The sequence below is a fragment of the Primulina huaijiensis genome, unplaced genomic scaffold (assembly GCF_012295235.1).
Source record: "Primulina huaijiensis isolate GDHJ02 unplaced genomic scaffold, ASM1229523v2 scaffold37775, whole genome shotgun sequence".
NCBI classification, from domain to species: domain Eukaryota; kingdom Viridiplantae; phylum Streptophyta; class Magnoliopsida; order Lamiales; family Gesneriaceae; genus Primulina; species Primulina huaijiensis.
This window is the reverse complement of record NW_027358831.1, coordinates 511470-527675: the sequence shown is the minus strand read 5'-3', so window position 1 is coordinate 527675 and position 16206 is coordinate 511470. Positions and strand designations below refer to the sequence as shown.

At 36.4% G+C, this 16206-nt stretch overlaps 2 protein-coding genes across 5 annotated transcripts; both read left to right on the top strand.

Moving 5' to 3' along the window:
- The first annotated feature begins 494 nt into the window (after positions 1-494).
- On the top strand, positions 495-6765 carry LOC140968707 (protein EMBRYO SAC DEVELOPMENT ARREST 30-like). Of its 3 annotated transcripts, none has more exons than XM_073429767.1 (11): positions 495-914; positions 1221-1430; positions 1552-1639; positions 2049-2119; positions 2197-2285; positions 2371-2620; positions 3211-3323; positions 4278-4368; positions 4776-4901; positions 5323-5876; positions 6036-6765. In XM_073429767.1, the coding sequence occupies exons 1-11, from the start codon at positions 906-908 to the stop codon at positions 6469-6471; spliced, it is 2037 nt and encodes a 678-aa protein (XP_073285868.1). In that variant the 5' UTR covers positions 495-905; the 3' UTR covers positions 6472-6765. The 3 variants fall into 3 exon arrangements, with proteins under 3 accessions (XP_073285868.1, XP_073285871.1, XP_073285870.1); XM_073429770.1 differs by having other exon boundaries at positions 495-946; XM_073429769.1 differs by having other exon boundaries at positions 496-914; positions 2377-2620.
- A 1260-nt stretch (positions 6766-8025) lies between these two features.
- Positions 8026-15936, top strand: LOC140968703 (ubinuclein-1-like). Of its 2 annotated transcripts, none has more exons than XM_073429762.1 (13): positions 8026-8682; positions 9084-9182; positions 9298-9374; positions 10242-10435; positions 10505-10821; positions 11412-11511; positions 11613-11722; positions 11866-11949; positions 13069-13194; positions 13403-13537; positions 13636-13683; positions 14551-14652; positions 15303-15936. In XM_073429762.1, the coding sequence occupies exons 1-13, from the start codon at positions 8320-8322 to the stop codon at positions 15768-15770; spliced, it is 2223 nt and encodes a 740-aa protein (XP_073285863.1). In that variant the 5' UTR covers positions 8026-8319; the 3' UTR covers positions 15771-15936. The 2 variants fall into 2 exon arrangements, with proteins under 2 accessions (XP_073285863.1, XP_073285862.1); XM_073429761.1 differs by having other exon boundaries at positions 11863-11949.
- The last annotated feature ends 270 nt before the right edge of the window (positions 15937-16206 follow it).

The window sequence follows — 16206 nt, the reverse complement described above, 5'->3', positions numbered from 1 at the left end:
TAAACACATATAAAAAATTGTAAACTTTCATTTTCAATAAATGTGTGACAAAATTGTCATAGTTATAACTCTTTCTGAACGTGACGTCCTCGTCGCGTCCTTCCTATTTATCCATGAGAATCTAAAGATGACTCATACATGTTCAAAAAATAGAACCATACAGCACTTTTCTTTGCATAACATTTATTTTTCGGTGCTCTTACTTGTGACCGACTATGATATCAGGTCTTGGGCTTAGGCCCGGCACAATAGGCCATTATAAAAACTAATTTGTATACATCTTTGTTTATGAAAATGCGTTTATGCGACTGCACAATAGATCCCTATAAAAACTAATTTATATACATTTTTATTTTTAAAAATGGTTAATTCAAATTATTATATTAATATAAAGTATGTCCTTATAAAATATTTTTTCCTCTCATTTTATTTTTAATATGTAGGATAACGTTATCACGCATGTGGATCCATGTTAAAAAAAAAAAGAAAAAGAAATGATTTTCATGATATTTGGTATATAGATCTTAAACCCCAGCCAATTGATTACACCTTCAATCCTCGATTCTCCAATTTAAGAACATTTTGTTTTCCAATTTTTTTACTATTATTTGGATTTGTAAAAAGTAAACGATCCAGCATCTTCTAATATAATATTATAATATCGCTGCTTACGAACCTTTTGGGGCATCGATCCAGCAAAAGAGTTAATTGTACACGGAAAAGGGTTTCGTGATTTCGCAGAAACCCAATTTGCTTTTGTTTAATACCTTTCGAAAATAGATGTGTAGATGAGTCGATTACCGAGTCGAATCAGCCGATCCGTGATCTGGTGATGAACCCAGCGCCACCAACTTGCGCCACTGTGGATAATTTGTTGGGAGGCTCCGGTCTCATGGTGTTGTTTGATGCATTCTGTCAGTAACAATCTCAATTTCCGGTCACTGCGGTTTGTTTACATTTTTTCTATTGGTTTAATCTTTATCAATTGGCCTGTTATTATTTTGACCATAGTTGTCTTCAAAATCGGCACTAGATGTTGATACTAGTGGAAGAATTGTTGTTTTGTGTGTGAGATTGTAGAAGGAGTTGAGTGAATTAAATAGTCGTATAAATTTTGGAGATTCGGTTTTAACATTTATGCTGTGGGATTGTGGTTTATATAGTTTATTTTTTCTTTTTCCGGGATTATTGAACATTCAAATGTGAATACTGATGTGTAGTGTAGCGGGAGCAGATATCAATTTTGGCTGGCTTTAAGGGTTAGAATGAAATCCAAAATAAAATGGGCGGCCTTGGGTGGACTGGTATTATCATTTATGTCCTTGTTGGTGCACTTGTTTCTTGCTAAGTCCAGCGCCAGTATGATGCATTATAGCTCCATTTCGGCCTTTACTGAGGATTTGAATTACCCTGAAAAACCTGGCAGAAAGGTAAAATAATTGCTAAATTAAATTTGTGAATTGCTTTACTTTACCAATTCAGGTTAAAAATTTTGCGTGACATATGAGATTTGTTATATCATGTTAATAATTTTGTTGGATGCTTCTCAAGGGTGCTGGATATAGGAAGCTGTGGGGCAAGGTGAAGGCTCTGGAGGCCTTGCAGCCTTATGCAAATCGGAGAAGTATGCCTTATCCTGGTAATTTACCATGCATGTTTCTTTTGGGAATGATCACTTCGCTTACAGTATTATTCAGAGCCTGATATCCAATATGTCGCCACTAATGGCCAACCGTTTTCACTCAGCATTTGTTTCTGAATGTAATCCATTCATTCCCCTTTTTTATAGTTTGTTTATTTTTCAAATATTTTGGGCTTGAAATTACTATTTTTGGATATAATGTTAAACAGTATGTCCATTCAACCAAAGTTGCATTGTTTACATGTACTTGTGTGAGCATGATCATCCTGAAAATTTACCACCGTTCAAAATAATGAAAGTAGTGGGGATTTGTTTCGCGTTGTTGATTCAATGGCTCCTCTAAAACTTGCCTTAAAATCCCACCCTACTTTTACACTTCGGGGAAACTGATTTTTTCCTGTTTCAGTTCCACACGAGCAGAACAACGGTTTCATATATGCTAAAGTTCATGGTGACTTTGAGAAGATTAAAGCCTCGGTAATCTCCGCTTTCTCCTCTAAAACATCTTTATCTCTTTTCAATGTGAAGTTCCTAAAGGGCTGTAAATTTGCTAGATCTGTGATCTGGTCGCAGTTTCCAGGCTTCTAAATGCTACTCTTGTCATCCCGGAGATTCAAGAAAGTACTCAATCAAAAGGAATCAGGTTTTTACTAAGTTTGAAAGAAGGCGGATGAATAAAAATATCACATTGTGCTTGTATGAATTCTAAGTGGCATTAAATATCTTAGTGGCAGTTCCAAGTTCAAGAGTTTTTCGTATCTTTACAACGAGGAACAATTCATATCAGTCCTAGCAAATGATGTGGTTATTGCAAAAAACCTACCTCATGACTTGATGGAGGGCAGGAAGCGCAAGCAATATCCAATTTTTAAACCCAAAAGGTTGTCTTCTCCCAATTATTATCTGCAGGATGTTTTACCAAAATTAAAGAGTGCTAAGGTCGTTGGCTTGATACTTACTGATGGAGGATGCCTACAGGTACACATACTCTCTATTTATCTCCTGTATAGATGTATATGGTATTATAGTTTTAGAAACCATGATTACGTTCTATAGATATTGATGTCCAAATTGACTAGACATAAAGCTCTTTTATTGAACGATGGCAAGGGGACTTAAGATTTTAGCTACTCCGCTAAATCTCAGCAAATGAAAAGACTAAAGTGTGTAACTACAAAATTTATTCAATGCACTGTTATGGCGAACTGATACCATCTCCAGTACCCTAGATAAAGGGATATAACCTGAACAGGTATGTTATCTAGTTTGGGTCATTAAGTTAAGAGATAGAGACAATAAAAGACTAAATTTTTTTTGTGGTTTATATCCAGGGCAGTACAATCATTGAAAACTATGCTGTTAATGATATCATCAGCATTCTAACCAACTTACAGTTCTGCTTATTTGATCTCTCGCCTTTTTCTAAATATCTACTAATCTGATTGTTTTGACCTTTTGAGTCAGTATCATAGAGGCGATATTATTGTTTTCCTGTTCTTTGATGCTTTACCATGCCCTTGCCTTCTCTCTCTGATTACAATAGGATTTTTTTCTCTTCTGCTTCCTAGTCGATTCTTCCCTCAAGCCTGGTTGAGTACCAAAGGCTCAGATGTCGAGTTGCATATCATGCACTTCATTTCCGTGCAGAAATTGTTGAAGTTGGGAACCAGATCGTGAAGAGGTGAGTTGTGTGATTGCTTTCCATGGTTTTTTTCGTCAGTTTGGGACCATGATTTATGGTGGCAATTTGGTGTTTTGATTGCTAATTATAGTTCTTTGCTCCTGGTTCATAATTACCTGAGAAGCTGACTTATGTTTTTTCACCAATGTAGTGGTAAAAGGAGTCAGATTTTTCCTTAGTAATTTTTCAAATCAAATACTTGCAGTCATTTCGAAGTAGGCTGGCATTGCAGGAGGTGTGGTCAATATTTTGAGGGACCATGAAAACTTCTTTTTCTTTACCTCGAAGTGTATCAAAATTGCTGTGTTCTTGGCATAGTCGTTAAATGCATGCCACTTTGCGTGCCTTATACTGGGCTCAAGTCATGCAAAAGTCCCGGGGCTCTCCGCAATTCAATTGCACAACAATTTTCTTTCTTTTTTTTTGTTTTTTCTCAATCACGGGAACAAAAGTCCAAGAAGCAATTCTTTCTCTCTGTTTACAGCAATTTAATTCCAGCACACTTCCTCAGTTGTCTTTTTTTAAACAATCCAGCAAGTTTAAATTTTGACTCGATTTTTCACGTTCCTAGGTTTTTGCAGTTTGCAAATGATTGTAGTAAATTTCATTTATATGTGCACATTCTAAAAATTCATGCATGGTGCGGCTTATGTCCGTAAACCACATGCTACACATTATGCCAACTGCTTCATGAGAAATGGTGTGCTTTAGCGCACCCTGCGTGTTAAATAATTATGCTCCTGGGTGAAATAAGGTATTTAGTACGGTGAATAATGTTTGATTATTGTTGTAGAGAGAGTGTTATTATATATACTGGTTTCTGTATAATTCCATCGATTTTTCAGGGAATTCATGTATTCAATTTGGGATGGTTTTCATGCAAATGTTAGCCATATGCTTTTAAGAACGATATTTTGATTACGCTATGCTCTTATTATGTTTTCTCGTCTATAGGTTACGAGGGTCAGGTCAACCATATCTCGCTTATCATCCTGGTTTGAAGAGGGATGTCCTAGCATATCATGATTGTGCTGAACTTTTCCAGGTATCTTTAAATCTTTATCATGTTTTCACCATCCATCTCCAGTTTTCATCAGCTATGCTCTTAATTTCTGATTTCTAGATTACAAATGATAAAAATAGTTGTGATTTTGACGTCTTTGCAATAGAAACAGTTCTAGTTGATCTGGTGATTCATGTTGTAATAATGGGAGTCGTCTATTGCATTGATGTCTTACACTTCTACTAGGCACTTTTGTTGTAGTAGGAAGGAGGACATTACTCTTTATTATTAGACTCCACCACCCTCCCTTCCTCGTACTTCCCTATGCATGCCCATGCCTCTAGATCTTCTTTTAATGACATTTGTAAATTAGTTAGTCACAGAAGTGAACAGTGCTATTTGAGTCTATTTTGTAACTTTGCCCTAATGGTTAGCTTATTTTTATGTAGGACGTACACACAGAACTCATACAATTCCGGCGAAAACAGATGATCAAACAAGGCATAATAAAAGAAGAGAGTGTGGATTCACACAGCCTAAAAGCCAATGGTTCATGCCCATTAATGCCTGAAGAGGTACCATCGTTCACAGTGCCAATCATTTATTTTGGAAATTCTTTTTTTCCTGATTCAGGGAAAAAAGTGTTATACCCTAACTATTTAGAAACATAAGATTAATGTTTTTTGCGGGTGATTTCCATTCAATTGGAATCGACCAAATGTGTTCGCTATGATTTTAACGTGTTAGTATTTTATTGTTTTTCCTATGTCCAATCTTTTCATGGTTTCTATAGAATGCTGACTGATTTTATGTGGTGTAAATTCAACGCAATGATGAAGAATAACGTTTGTTTTGCATCATTTGCAACCTTTGCGCTGTGCACTTTTGCTTCCTCCATTCATGTTTCTTCTAGGAACTGCATTTACCTTCATCTTTAGTTTTTATTCGTGTGTGAGTTAATCATGGGCTTCTGTCATCTTGTTTATGATAATGTAGGTTGGACTTCTCCTTCGAGCTTTGGGTTATCCTCCAAGAACAAGAATATACTTGGCAGGTTCTGAAACCTTTGGTGGTCAAAGAGTTGTGATTCCTTTGCGTGCCATGTACACCAACTTAGTGGATCGTACTTCTTTGTGCAGTAAACAAGAGCTGGCCAAAATCGTTGGCCCAGAAACCCCACTTCCTCTGGATTCTTTTGAATTCCCTCCAGCACACAGTGCAAAACAATTAAAAAAAGAATGGGAAAAAGCTGGCCCTCGTCCTAGGCCTCTTCCTCCACCTCCTGACCGACCTATTTATCGACACGAAAAAGAAGGCTGGTATGGTTGGATTGCTGAGAAGGATTCTGAACCTGAGCCTTCACCAAACGATTTAAGAAACCGAGCGCATCGTTTGCTGTGGGATGCTATTGATTATATTGTTTCTGTGGAAGCTGATGCATTCTTTCCCGGTTTTGACAATGATGGCAGTGGATGGCCAGATTTTTCCAGCTTGATAATGGGACACCGCCTGTATAAGATGGCTTCCAGTAGAACGTACAGACCTGACAGGTAAACCGTAAAATTGTCTTTCAATTGTCAAGAGGCTAATACTTGCAGTCTTACACGCTAATATTGAATTTTGTTTCTGCTTCTTTTACATGCTTCTTTTACACGGTTTTTTCTTTACCCTCTCTAATTTCGTTTCCATATTTCTGTCCATTTACCCAGAAAATATCTCGCTCAACTGATCAATAGTACTCGAGATAATCTTTACTATTCCCGACTCAATTTGACACTCTCCATTAGAGAACACTTAAACAAAAGCACAACAGAAGATGGCGTTATGCGAGAGTTTCTTCTATCAAGACCAAACTCTTTCCTTTCTCACCCCATACCAGAATGCTCATGTGCAACTCTCAAGAATACTAAGATTGGTAATTCAAGAAAGGGCAGTAATCTCCAAATTCTGTATCAGGGGCAGGACGAGTGCCCCAAAGTGTTGGATCAAGGTCTTAACAGTGATGAATCACAAGATGACATTGCTGATGAGTCTGAAACGCCAGAAGATGACGCTGATTTAGGACTTTTGGAGTCTGATCAAAGTAGCCAACCAATCACTGCCCCCACATCGGAGCAGGACGAGGAAATGGATCCTGACGATTAGGATTTTTTATAGAAACATACACCTGATATATTACCATGGATTCCCAGCACAAGCTTAACAGATGGATACTTTGTTGCGGGATTTCTAGCTGGCGATGGCAAGAGCATGCATGTATTTTCTACAGGCGCATTGCAATTTTTGTAGGGTTCGTAAATGGAATCTCAACGTATAGAAAGAAGAATATTTCTTGTTTCCCCTTTTTTCCACAGAAAATTCAACCTGTATCAAATTTTCCCAATTCTTTTTAGCCGTTTTAACAAGTTGATAATGGAATGCAGATTTATTCGTTTCGATCGTTCTTTGATTTTAAATATAGTTTCAGAACTCGCTATTACCAGAACTTGGATCAACAATCTAGCATTTAATATTGCCTCATTTCATATTTTATTATTATGTGATTTTCAATTAAAAAGTTTTCACTGTAATTGTAATCCAACCGACATGGCTCACTTCAGGTGTTTTGCCGAGCTCATCTATTCTTCCGACCTCATAGATCCTGTGGGTCATGGGCCTCGGCATCAAAACCTTACATTTTAATGAAATAATTTTATTCCATGGTTAGCGTCAAGGATCACTTGCCTTTTGTTCTGGGCAAGAGATGTGTGCAATGTGTCGTAGGCTTGGGGAGTTTAGACTATCTAATTTTTCTTGCCCTTTCAGTTGAGCTCTATGGCTTGATATTCTTTTTGCCGTGAGTGACAACTTTATGGTCTGTTTGAAGCCTATTCGAATTATGAATGCGAATCTCAGTCATTTTGGAACACACTTTGAGGATAGATCCACAGATCTTGATAGGCTTTATTTTAGAATCAAATGGCATGTTGTATGAACAATTTGTATCCTTGTGAATCAATCATAACAGATATAGTCGTACCAGAACTTGTTCATTGTATTCTCAGTTGGATATGTCTAACGTTTCTATGTTATATTATTATTGTGTTAATATGAATTCCAGATAATAAATTAAGAAATGTAAGAATATGTTTGGACAAATATTTTAAAAATATTTTTAATATTTTGTAGTGAAAAAACTTAAAATATGTATTTAGATAAGATTTTTGTAAAAAGTTTTTGAAAAAAAACGTTCCCTGAATATACTTTTAAAAGAAAAATTGAGATGGTTTTTTTTTTTTTTTTTAATTTTTTTATAGAAATAAATGCAATTTAGAAAAGCAATATATATTACTTTGTAACTGTAAAAATATTTTTATAGAATAATTTTCCAAATATATATTGGTTCTTAAAATCATTTTAAAAATCTTTTATAATTTTTTTTAAAACGTTCTATAAATACTTATCTAAACAAGTTTAAATAAACATTATAGTCCTCCAACTCTTCCTCATATGTAAGGATGTAAATGAGCCGAGTCGAGTCGAGTCGAACAATATCAGGCTCGAGCTCGGTTCGTTTATGATATATGTAAACTCAAGTTTTTATTATTAGGTTCGAGCTCGACTCGTTTGAAAATTATTAAGTCCACTAATAGCTCGGACTCGGTTGAGCTTGTGGAGCACTTTTAAGCTTATATAAGAAATATGCTTAATGTAGGACAAAAATTCTATGACCCAAAAAACTAGTCTGCTCACAAACAAACTCGCGAACACGGGACCGAGCTGAATATCTCTGAGCCTCTACTTCACCGATTATTTTTTTATCAAACGATATCCAAATAACTCGAGAACATCCCTGTACCCATAATAGGTACAATACAGCAAAATTACCCTTTCCCTTCATCAGCTCCACTTTAGGGTTTTTCCAAATTCCCAATTCATGAATCGAAATTCTTTACTTCACTGATAGGGATACCCATTATAACCTCCGCAAACGACGTACAAAACCCAATTTCAATGGTGGAAGGCGGTGGAGCCGGATCCGAATCGGGTTCCAGGTCCAAACCCGCATCGTCATTCGAATCCGCCGGAGGCCGCCTCCGTTTCCGGGTGGAATTGAGGCCGGGTGAAACCACGATAGTTTCGTGGAAAAAACTCCTTAAAGAGGCTACTTCCAATAAGGCCAATGGGACCGACTTGTCAGTCGTGGGCCCGTCTTCGGAGGCCCAGCAGCCCACTTCACAGGTACCGTTGCCGCTGTCCTCAGAGGCTTCTTCTTCGAAGCGTATGGTCGCCGAGAATGAAGCCAAAGATTCACAAGCGCAGGCTGGATCCAACCGTTTGAACAATGTGATAGAGAGAATCGAGCGTATGTATGCGGTATGTTGTAGTTCGGTTATATTTCATGCTGATTGATTTCATTGAATTCTCATTAGTGCTAGTTGTCGCGTTTGCTTGAGTTTTATTTAATGTTACTATGTGTCCTTGGATTTAAATTGAATTTGTTTAATATTAATCACTTAGAAATAGAATGGTATTTAAGTTTCTTTATGCACTTCTGGATTAAACATTTGAATAGGCTTCCCATTATGTGAGAGACTTATGGATAGTGTTGCGTTGAATTATCTGGTGTTTTACATAAGTCGTCCATTCGGATGTTTCTGTAGCTCTTGTATGGTTGTTACTTACGATTTTTTTTTATTATTTAGCTTTAATTGTCATCCCTCGTTTATGTGTGGTGATTATTGATTCCATGTGCTTTCTCTTTGTGGAAATAAAAGGGTAATGGAAGTAGTGACGAGGAGGATGTTGTCCTAGATGATGTGCCTGATGATGATGAGTATGATACAGATGATTCATTCATTGATGATGCTGAGTTGGTGGGTGCTACTTTTTATTCTTCTTCTATGTTTTCTAAACCGGCAGTGTTTGTTGAGGGTCTTGATTTGCAGCTTTTTCATGGTTAGATTATAAATGAGTATTACTTTAATGCAGGACGACTATTTCCAGGTCGATAACTCCGCGATAAAACATGATGGATTTTTTGTGAATCGTGGAAAGTTGGAGCGCATGTGAGTTATTTTGGATGTTCTTTTATTAATATTCGATATTTTTTGCAGGAAAAACAATATTTAAGATGCAGCGTTTTGCTTACTTCCGAATGTGAAACACACATATTGGATGATTGATGCAATGTGTTTCCTGTAACCAAATATTCATGTTAGCATTTTTCTGGTTAAGACATCATGAAAAGTTACCCCCTTTTTGGACTTCTTGGAATTTGGCTTTGAAACTAAGGATGTATTGTGTTGAATGAGCCATTGTATTCTGTACTTTGTTTGTTTATAGCATTCCAGTAGATAACTTGCATTTGGAAGGGAATCGATTTAATTTTTAAATCAATAAAGTATTTAATATCTTAGTTGGTTACTGTTTAAACATTTGCATGTACTCAAATTGTAGCTGGTTACTCTTTAGAGATAAAAACCTGCCTACATAACTGCATCTTTTTGATAGTGTAGTTGGTCTTTAGACATTTGCATTTTCAAGGCTTAATATTGAAGAAAAGATGAACTTCCAAATGCATAGAGGGCTAGTGAGACCAAGTTTAATTACCAGTCATGCGATTAAAGAGTGATTCTGATAAAATTTTAGCTGGAAAACAATGACGTAATTACGATTCTCAGTCTTTGATATATTCCACTTTCTTTCTCAAAGGGCTCTGTGCTGAAATCCTTGAGCGCATAACTTGTATTACTCATAGGAATAATTATACCCTGATCTAGCTGTCAGTTCTTGTGATCATATGGAAAGGCTTCAATTCTTTGTCTTCCTCTGTGAGTTTTTCTGTACATGGGCAATACATTGTTATTATTTTGCTGATCAATTGCTTGCGAGATAGTGGTGGCACACTAACATACCTTTATTTTCAATTTCAGAGAACCTTCTATATCAGCAAACCAGCAGCCGAAAAAGAGGAGACGGAAAGATTTAGCTAAAGGGCAAGGTGGACTTGATGATGGACATAATCCAAGTAAGCATGTGAAGACAGGGGACAAAGGTAGAAAAGCATCGTCAATTGAAAAAAAAGTGGTTAGTCAGTCAAACAGAGTGGCTGTAACAAATGCACAAGGTAATAATATATAATTTCTGGCTTCTCTAGAAAATGTTCCTGAGCTCTCATTGAAGGGCTAAATTGCAGGTTACAAAACTACAGTGGATCCTTCAGGAACATCGAATGGTGATCCCATGGGTCCATACAAGGATGCTGACCAGCAGAGAACTGGAGTTCTCCCATTAAAGAGCTATAATAACAAACAGAAAGAGGGTAGTGAACTTCAAGACACTGCAAATCGGAGGTCAATGGATAGAAATTCATATGAGAACAAATCCCAATCCGGAAAACCTCCGTCTAATGCCGATGAGTCAGATCACTCTATGCAGCAGAAAGAAAAGGCTGCACTTGCTGAAAGATTTGACCTCAATGTTCCTGCAAGCAAGGAATTCTTGCAAACTTATGTGAGCAAATTTTTTTAATTCTTTGTTTAAGTTTTCGACAGTTGGTTGTGCTTGAAATGTGTCGTTTAATTTTCAACATAGTTGAGCTCTAACCAGTTGCCTGGAATATTAAGACCATGATATTTGTAGGATTCATCCATGACCTTGTAGATTTGTGTTACTTTTTCTTTCAATCATTGTTATATAGATATTCCATCAATACAAAATTTTGGTGTTTGAGATAGCATTTGAAATTCTTGTACATAATTTTGTAGAGTTAGGTAAATTCTCGTTCAATATTGAGATTGGGGGGATTCCATACGAATCTGCCATAGTACTAATATTTGAAGGGGTTACCGCTGGTAGTTGACTCATTTTTTACAAGTGCCCAGCTATTGTAACTGATGTTAGAATTTGCTTTAGATTTGTGACTTTCCATTGTGTACCTCATCTCTGTGCCTGTACTCTTAGTTCGAGCTGGCAAATTTTTTTTAGTTATCTGTTTCGAGTTTATCTTTCTCTGATGGTTCCATCTTTTCTCCTTTTCTTTTACACTTAAAATGTCAATTAATTCTTATCGTTATTAACGATCCTTTTATACTGTTGTACAGAAAGTTCCCCTCATGCAGAGAAAGGAAGGCTCTTCTGTTAGACCAAAGAGTACAATGCTTGACAAGGCAATTAAAGAGTTAGAGAAGATAGTTGCTCAATGTATATGACTAATAAAGTTTACACTCTATAGTTTCTCTTCCTTGTCATATGACTTGTGCTCTAACATGCACCTTGTTCTGTTCTCATTGATGAAACAACAGCCAGACCACCATCTAGAGAAGTTCAAGATCCTGATAATTCATCACAAGCTATCAAAAGGAGACTGCCACCGGAGATAAAGCAAAAGCTGGCTAAAGTTGCTCGATTGGCGGTATTTAGAGAGCAATAAAAGAATTTGATTGCATCTTTGTTTTATTACTTATTTACTCAAATTTGGTCCCATAATTATGTGTTTTCTTTAATCTCTGCTCAGGATAAATTTAAATTTTGTATTTTGTGTCTGGGCTACAGCAGGTCAACTATGGAAAAATACCAAAAGATGTGATAAATAGACTGATGAGCATTGTCGGCCACTTGATGCAACTTCGGACACTAAAAGTATTTTCCTATTTTGGATTGAGAAGTCACCCAGGATGTTACATTTTTTACCTGTGTTTTCTTTTGTCTGCTATAACTAACTCCATTTGTCTCTCTTTTTTTTTGGGGTGTAAAAAATGTATTTGCGGAGTCTCTCACGATAACGTGACCATTGATAGAGTATATTAACCTTACTCATAATGTTACATAAATGAGTGATTGTTATCATTTTTTGTTTACAAAACTTTCTAAAAACTAATTTATTGCATTTCATTGTAATAGCTCGATTCATGCCTCAGAAAAATGAATGATTGTTATCATTTTTGAAATGGATATCATCTGATGGAAACGTCCAGGGTAGTGAGCACTATTGTCAAATTTGATTGATCTCTCGAGGAAATGAATGTGGTACTAAAATAGCTTTGATTCATTCTCAAAGAAGCATGTAAAATACCTAGGATCTAGTACCTACTTTCATTGTGTCCATTTCTGTACCTAGTATGCATGAAGTTTTTTTTTTTTTTTTTTTGTATAATATGCACTGCACTTCTTACATGAATGTGCTATTGTGGTGCCCACTTTATTTGCATCGCTAAAAATGAGTAAATACTACTATGATGCGTGGGATCATCTTATGTTAGTAATAAAAATTAATAAGAAAAACTATCTCAATTAATATCTGTTTGAACTTCTTTTACTAATGTCAAATACCATATTTTTCTTATTTTGTATTTTTCTTAGTCCTGGATAATTTGCTTGCATTATTATTTAAACCGACAGGAACAAGCTTGGTGACATGATGTTACTTGGTTATCTCCAAAGATACACTACCATTTCATTGAACAATCATCGTAAAAAGGATCATGCTTGAGCCCCTTGTAATTTAATTTCAGATGTTTGTTTTATTTATTTGTTTAGTTTTCACTTAGTGAGTGGGGATATGGTGATTATATTTGAGAGGGGGGTGGGTGGGTCAGGGTGTTGGAAATACTCGTCAAGAACCTTATGTTTTGCTCTGATTTAAAAGGTTGACAAAATCTTCTCGGTCTCGGCATTTGGTTATTTGTGCAACGTGTTTGTGTGATGTGAAGGTGAAATATCTTAGTGATAGCTGATCAAGAGATTGTGTCTTTATGGTAGAGAAATCTTAAAGTTATGGCTAATATGGGATTGTCAGTGAAGCAAGAGAAGGATGATCAATTGCAGAAGATAAAACAAGAAGTCGCGGATATGGTTAAGCTGCGGATTATGCATATGAAATCTAAAGTACGTTTTTACTGTGTTGAGATCAAATTGGTGTGGAACTTTTCAGACTGATCATCATACTACTGATGCAATCAAAAAAATGACATTTATCTTTCAAATCGACTTCTTTTGGAATGCATTACCCACCAAGCATCAGTGAGGCTTGTGCTGAAATTTGAGGGTGAATGTCAGTATTAGTTCTATACTTGATATTTGACTTATATTACAGGTTGAACAACAAAATGCATCTTTAGATGATTCTCAGGAAGCTGGTCGGGGAGATAGAGATACATTGAAACGGAAATACAGCATTGACAATGCATTGGAAAATAAGATTTGTGACCTTTATGACCTTTATGTGGAGGTAATGCATATGATTCCCTTGTTCCATTGAAGTGTGTTTTCCCTATCCAATGGAGTTTTGTGTAGGGTTACTAGTCTTCCTTTTTTTTCTCATTTCAGAGACTGGAAGAAGAATCAGGTCCACCAGTCAGAAGGCTGTATGAAGAGGTAACAGGACATTATTAGTGTGATAATTTATGGAAAAACTTTTATGTGATGCGGGAATAAAATGTCCAGTAATGTACCCTCAAGGTTGTAAATGGCGGGAGGCGGTGGCGGGGCGGTCGGTGACCGCCTACCACCTCGGCCGCTGAATTTTTTTAGGTAATTTTTTTTATAGATAATCATGCAATATAATCACAAATAGTCATCATTTTTATGTAAAATGTACAATTAAATAATGTTTAAGCACAAAGAAACTTCATACAATATAATATCATCTAGATAATGTGCAATTAATAAAAATTCATCATCATATTAATGCTATTATGAGACTGTGTGTGGTGGTTGAGACTTGAGAATTGAGAGTGAAAACCAAAAATAAAATAAAGAAAGTGAGATGTGCTAGGGTTTTGATATTTAAAATTAGTTGACTTTGACTAGGTTTTTAAAATTGTTGACTAAGTTTGTAAAATTGTTGTCTAGGTTTTTAAAATTATTGACTACAACTTAAAAATCTTGACTGTCCGCTTCGCCCGCCTGCTCGCCGCCTCGACCCGCCTCCCCAACGCCGTATAGCTTGGGTCGCCTAAAACACTCGCCTCATGCATAGGCGGTGCGGTCAGCCGCCTAGGACGGCCCTAGATGATTGTAGATTTGTTCTCTGCAATTTGGTGTACTAGTTTCTCATGATAGCTCTTGGACAAAGTTGACATTGATAATTTTCACTCTCTTATCATTTTTCTTTCAGTTACTTTTGGGTCCTCTAATTGATCCTTCTAGCTCTCTTCCATTTATTTATTAAGTTACTTGTTTCCTTGGCTGATCAAATACCATTCATCTCCAAAATTTAATATATTTATATATTCACTGTAGCTTGCAGCATTGTGGCCTATTGGAGTCATGGACACTGAGGGAGTTAAACTCGCAATATCCAGAGCAAAAGATAGGAGGAGGGCGCTGAACAACCTGAGAAAGGTATGCATTTTTATTTTGTGCAGATCATGAGGAATGTCCTTTGCAACAGTTAATTATTTTGTACGTGGCTGCTGCGTATGTTGTTTCTTTGCATTTTTGTCTTAAATGCTTTGTCATTCATACTTATAATATCTCACATGTCGCTTTGAGGTTGTTCAACATATAATTGTAGTTCCTGAAAAACAGTTTTACTTGAACATTTGGCACCTTGGAAAGCATACCTCATATTTTGAATACGACTAATATCCAGGCTTCTGAATCTGTTCCATTGTTTCAAATGCATAGCATTTCTATCTATTGCAGTGCAAATTTTATAATCTTATATTCTTATTTCATTCACAAAATACTCGTCTCTTAAAATTTGTGCTCGGTTGTCAGTATTTAACCAAATTATTTTCCATTGAATAATATTTCCGAAACTTTGGTTTTATTGCCTATGCAAGTGTAGTGTTCTTCGTGGTGCTTGAAGGTGCGACTAATAGATGTTTAAAATGTCATAATTTCTTCAGAGTTCAGACTCCCATATTTCTTTTCATCATCATCACTTTTTACTGGAGTGTCATCGCTTGATTTCTTTTCCTTTCTTTCTTTTTTTGAAAGGTGTTTTCTTTTTTCTCACCTTGTTTGTGCTTTATGTCATTGTTTTTTAGGATCAAGAGAAAATTAAGAAGACAAAGGTCTTGACCCCAAAAACAGATGATGCCACTCGAGGGGAAGGTAGTGCCAACATTACTCAGATATCCCATCTTCAAGAAAAATTGTCAATAGATTCTCGTGACCACTCTGCAACTTCAACAAGCAAGTCAAACCTCAATGCTTCTGTAGCTCACCCTGCTACCTGTGCGCCAGTTTCCGCTGGAGACATACAAGACGCGGACAAAGCAAAGCAAGAAAAAACGAAGGGAAACTCCAGCAGAAATCCTGTTGATGCTGGGCCTACTAATGTATTACCAAAAAAGAAAGTAAAAAGAAAGCCTGACGCAGAGATGGTCGAAGGTCAGCTCCACCCTGAGAAGGTGCCTCCACAGGTGGGCGAAAGACACAAGCACAACAAGCCAGTGGCCACCCCTGTCACTAAATCAAACATCCAGATAGCTGCATCTTCAAACTTTGAGTAGCTGAATTGACATTATTGATTGAAATAGAATACTGCATTTTGAAGTAGGACGGAGGACTCTCGTCTTCCCCACCTTAGATTTCATTTTGGTAATACTGTACTCTACTGTTTATTGAATGATAATTTTTGGTGATTAATGTAAGTTTTTACGGGGGGCATTTCTAAGATGGGTTTGTCTGTGTGGAATTCTTTTGCCATGGCTGTTGGTTTATGGCTCAATATTAATTATGCATTCATCTATATATACTGGGGAGTAACAATTGTTTTTTCCAGCATCAATATTAGTTATGCTTGCATCCACATTCGAAAATGGAAGTGTGGCCGACACTGCTATATTATCCAAAGTTTTTTTGGGAAGCCGGGGGCGGATCTACAATTGTGACATAGGCCACTCACAAATTTAAATTTTTATTATTATTATATACAAATATATATCT

Bases quoted from the DNA above. Each gene is read 5' to 3' on its own strand.
- LOC140968707 (XM_073429767.1), top strand. The intron at 3,324-4,277 runs GTGAGTTGTGTG...TCTCGTCTATAG, and splicing joins GGGAACCAGATCGTGAAGAG to GTTACGAGGGTCAGGTCAAC. The intron at 4,369-4,775 runs GTATCTTTAAAT...ATTTTTATGTAG, and splicing joins ATTGTGCTGAACTTTTCCAG to GACGTACACACAGAACTCAT.
- LOC140968703 (XM_073429761.1), top strand. From the start codon at position 8,320: ATGGTGGAAGGCGGTGGAGCCGGATCCGAATCGGGTTCCAGGTCCAAA. The intron at 13,538-13,635 runs GTAATGCATATG...TTCTCATTTCAG, and splicing joins TTTATGACCTTTATGTGGAG to AGACTGGAAGAAGAATCAGG. The intron at 14,653-15,302 runs GTATGCATTTTT...ATTGTTTTTTAG, and splicing joins CGCTGAACAACCTGAGAAAG to GATCAAGAGAAAATTAAGAA.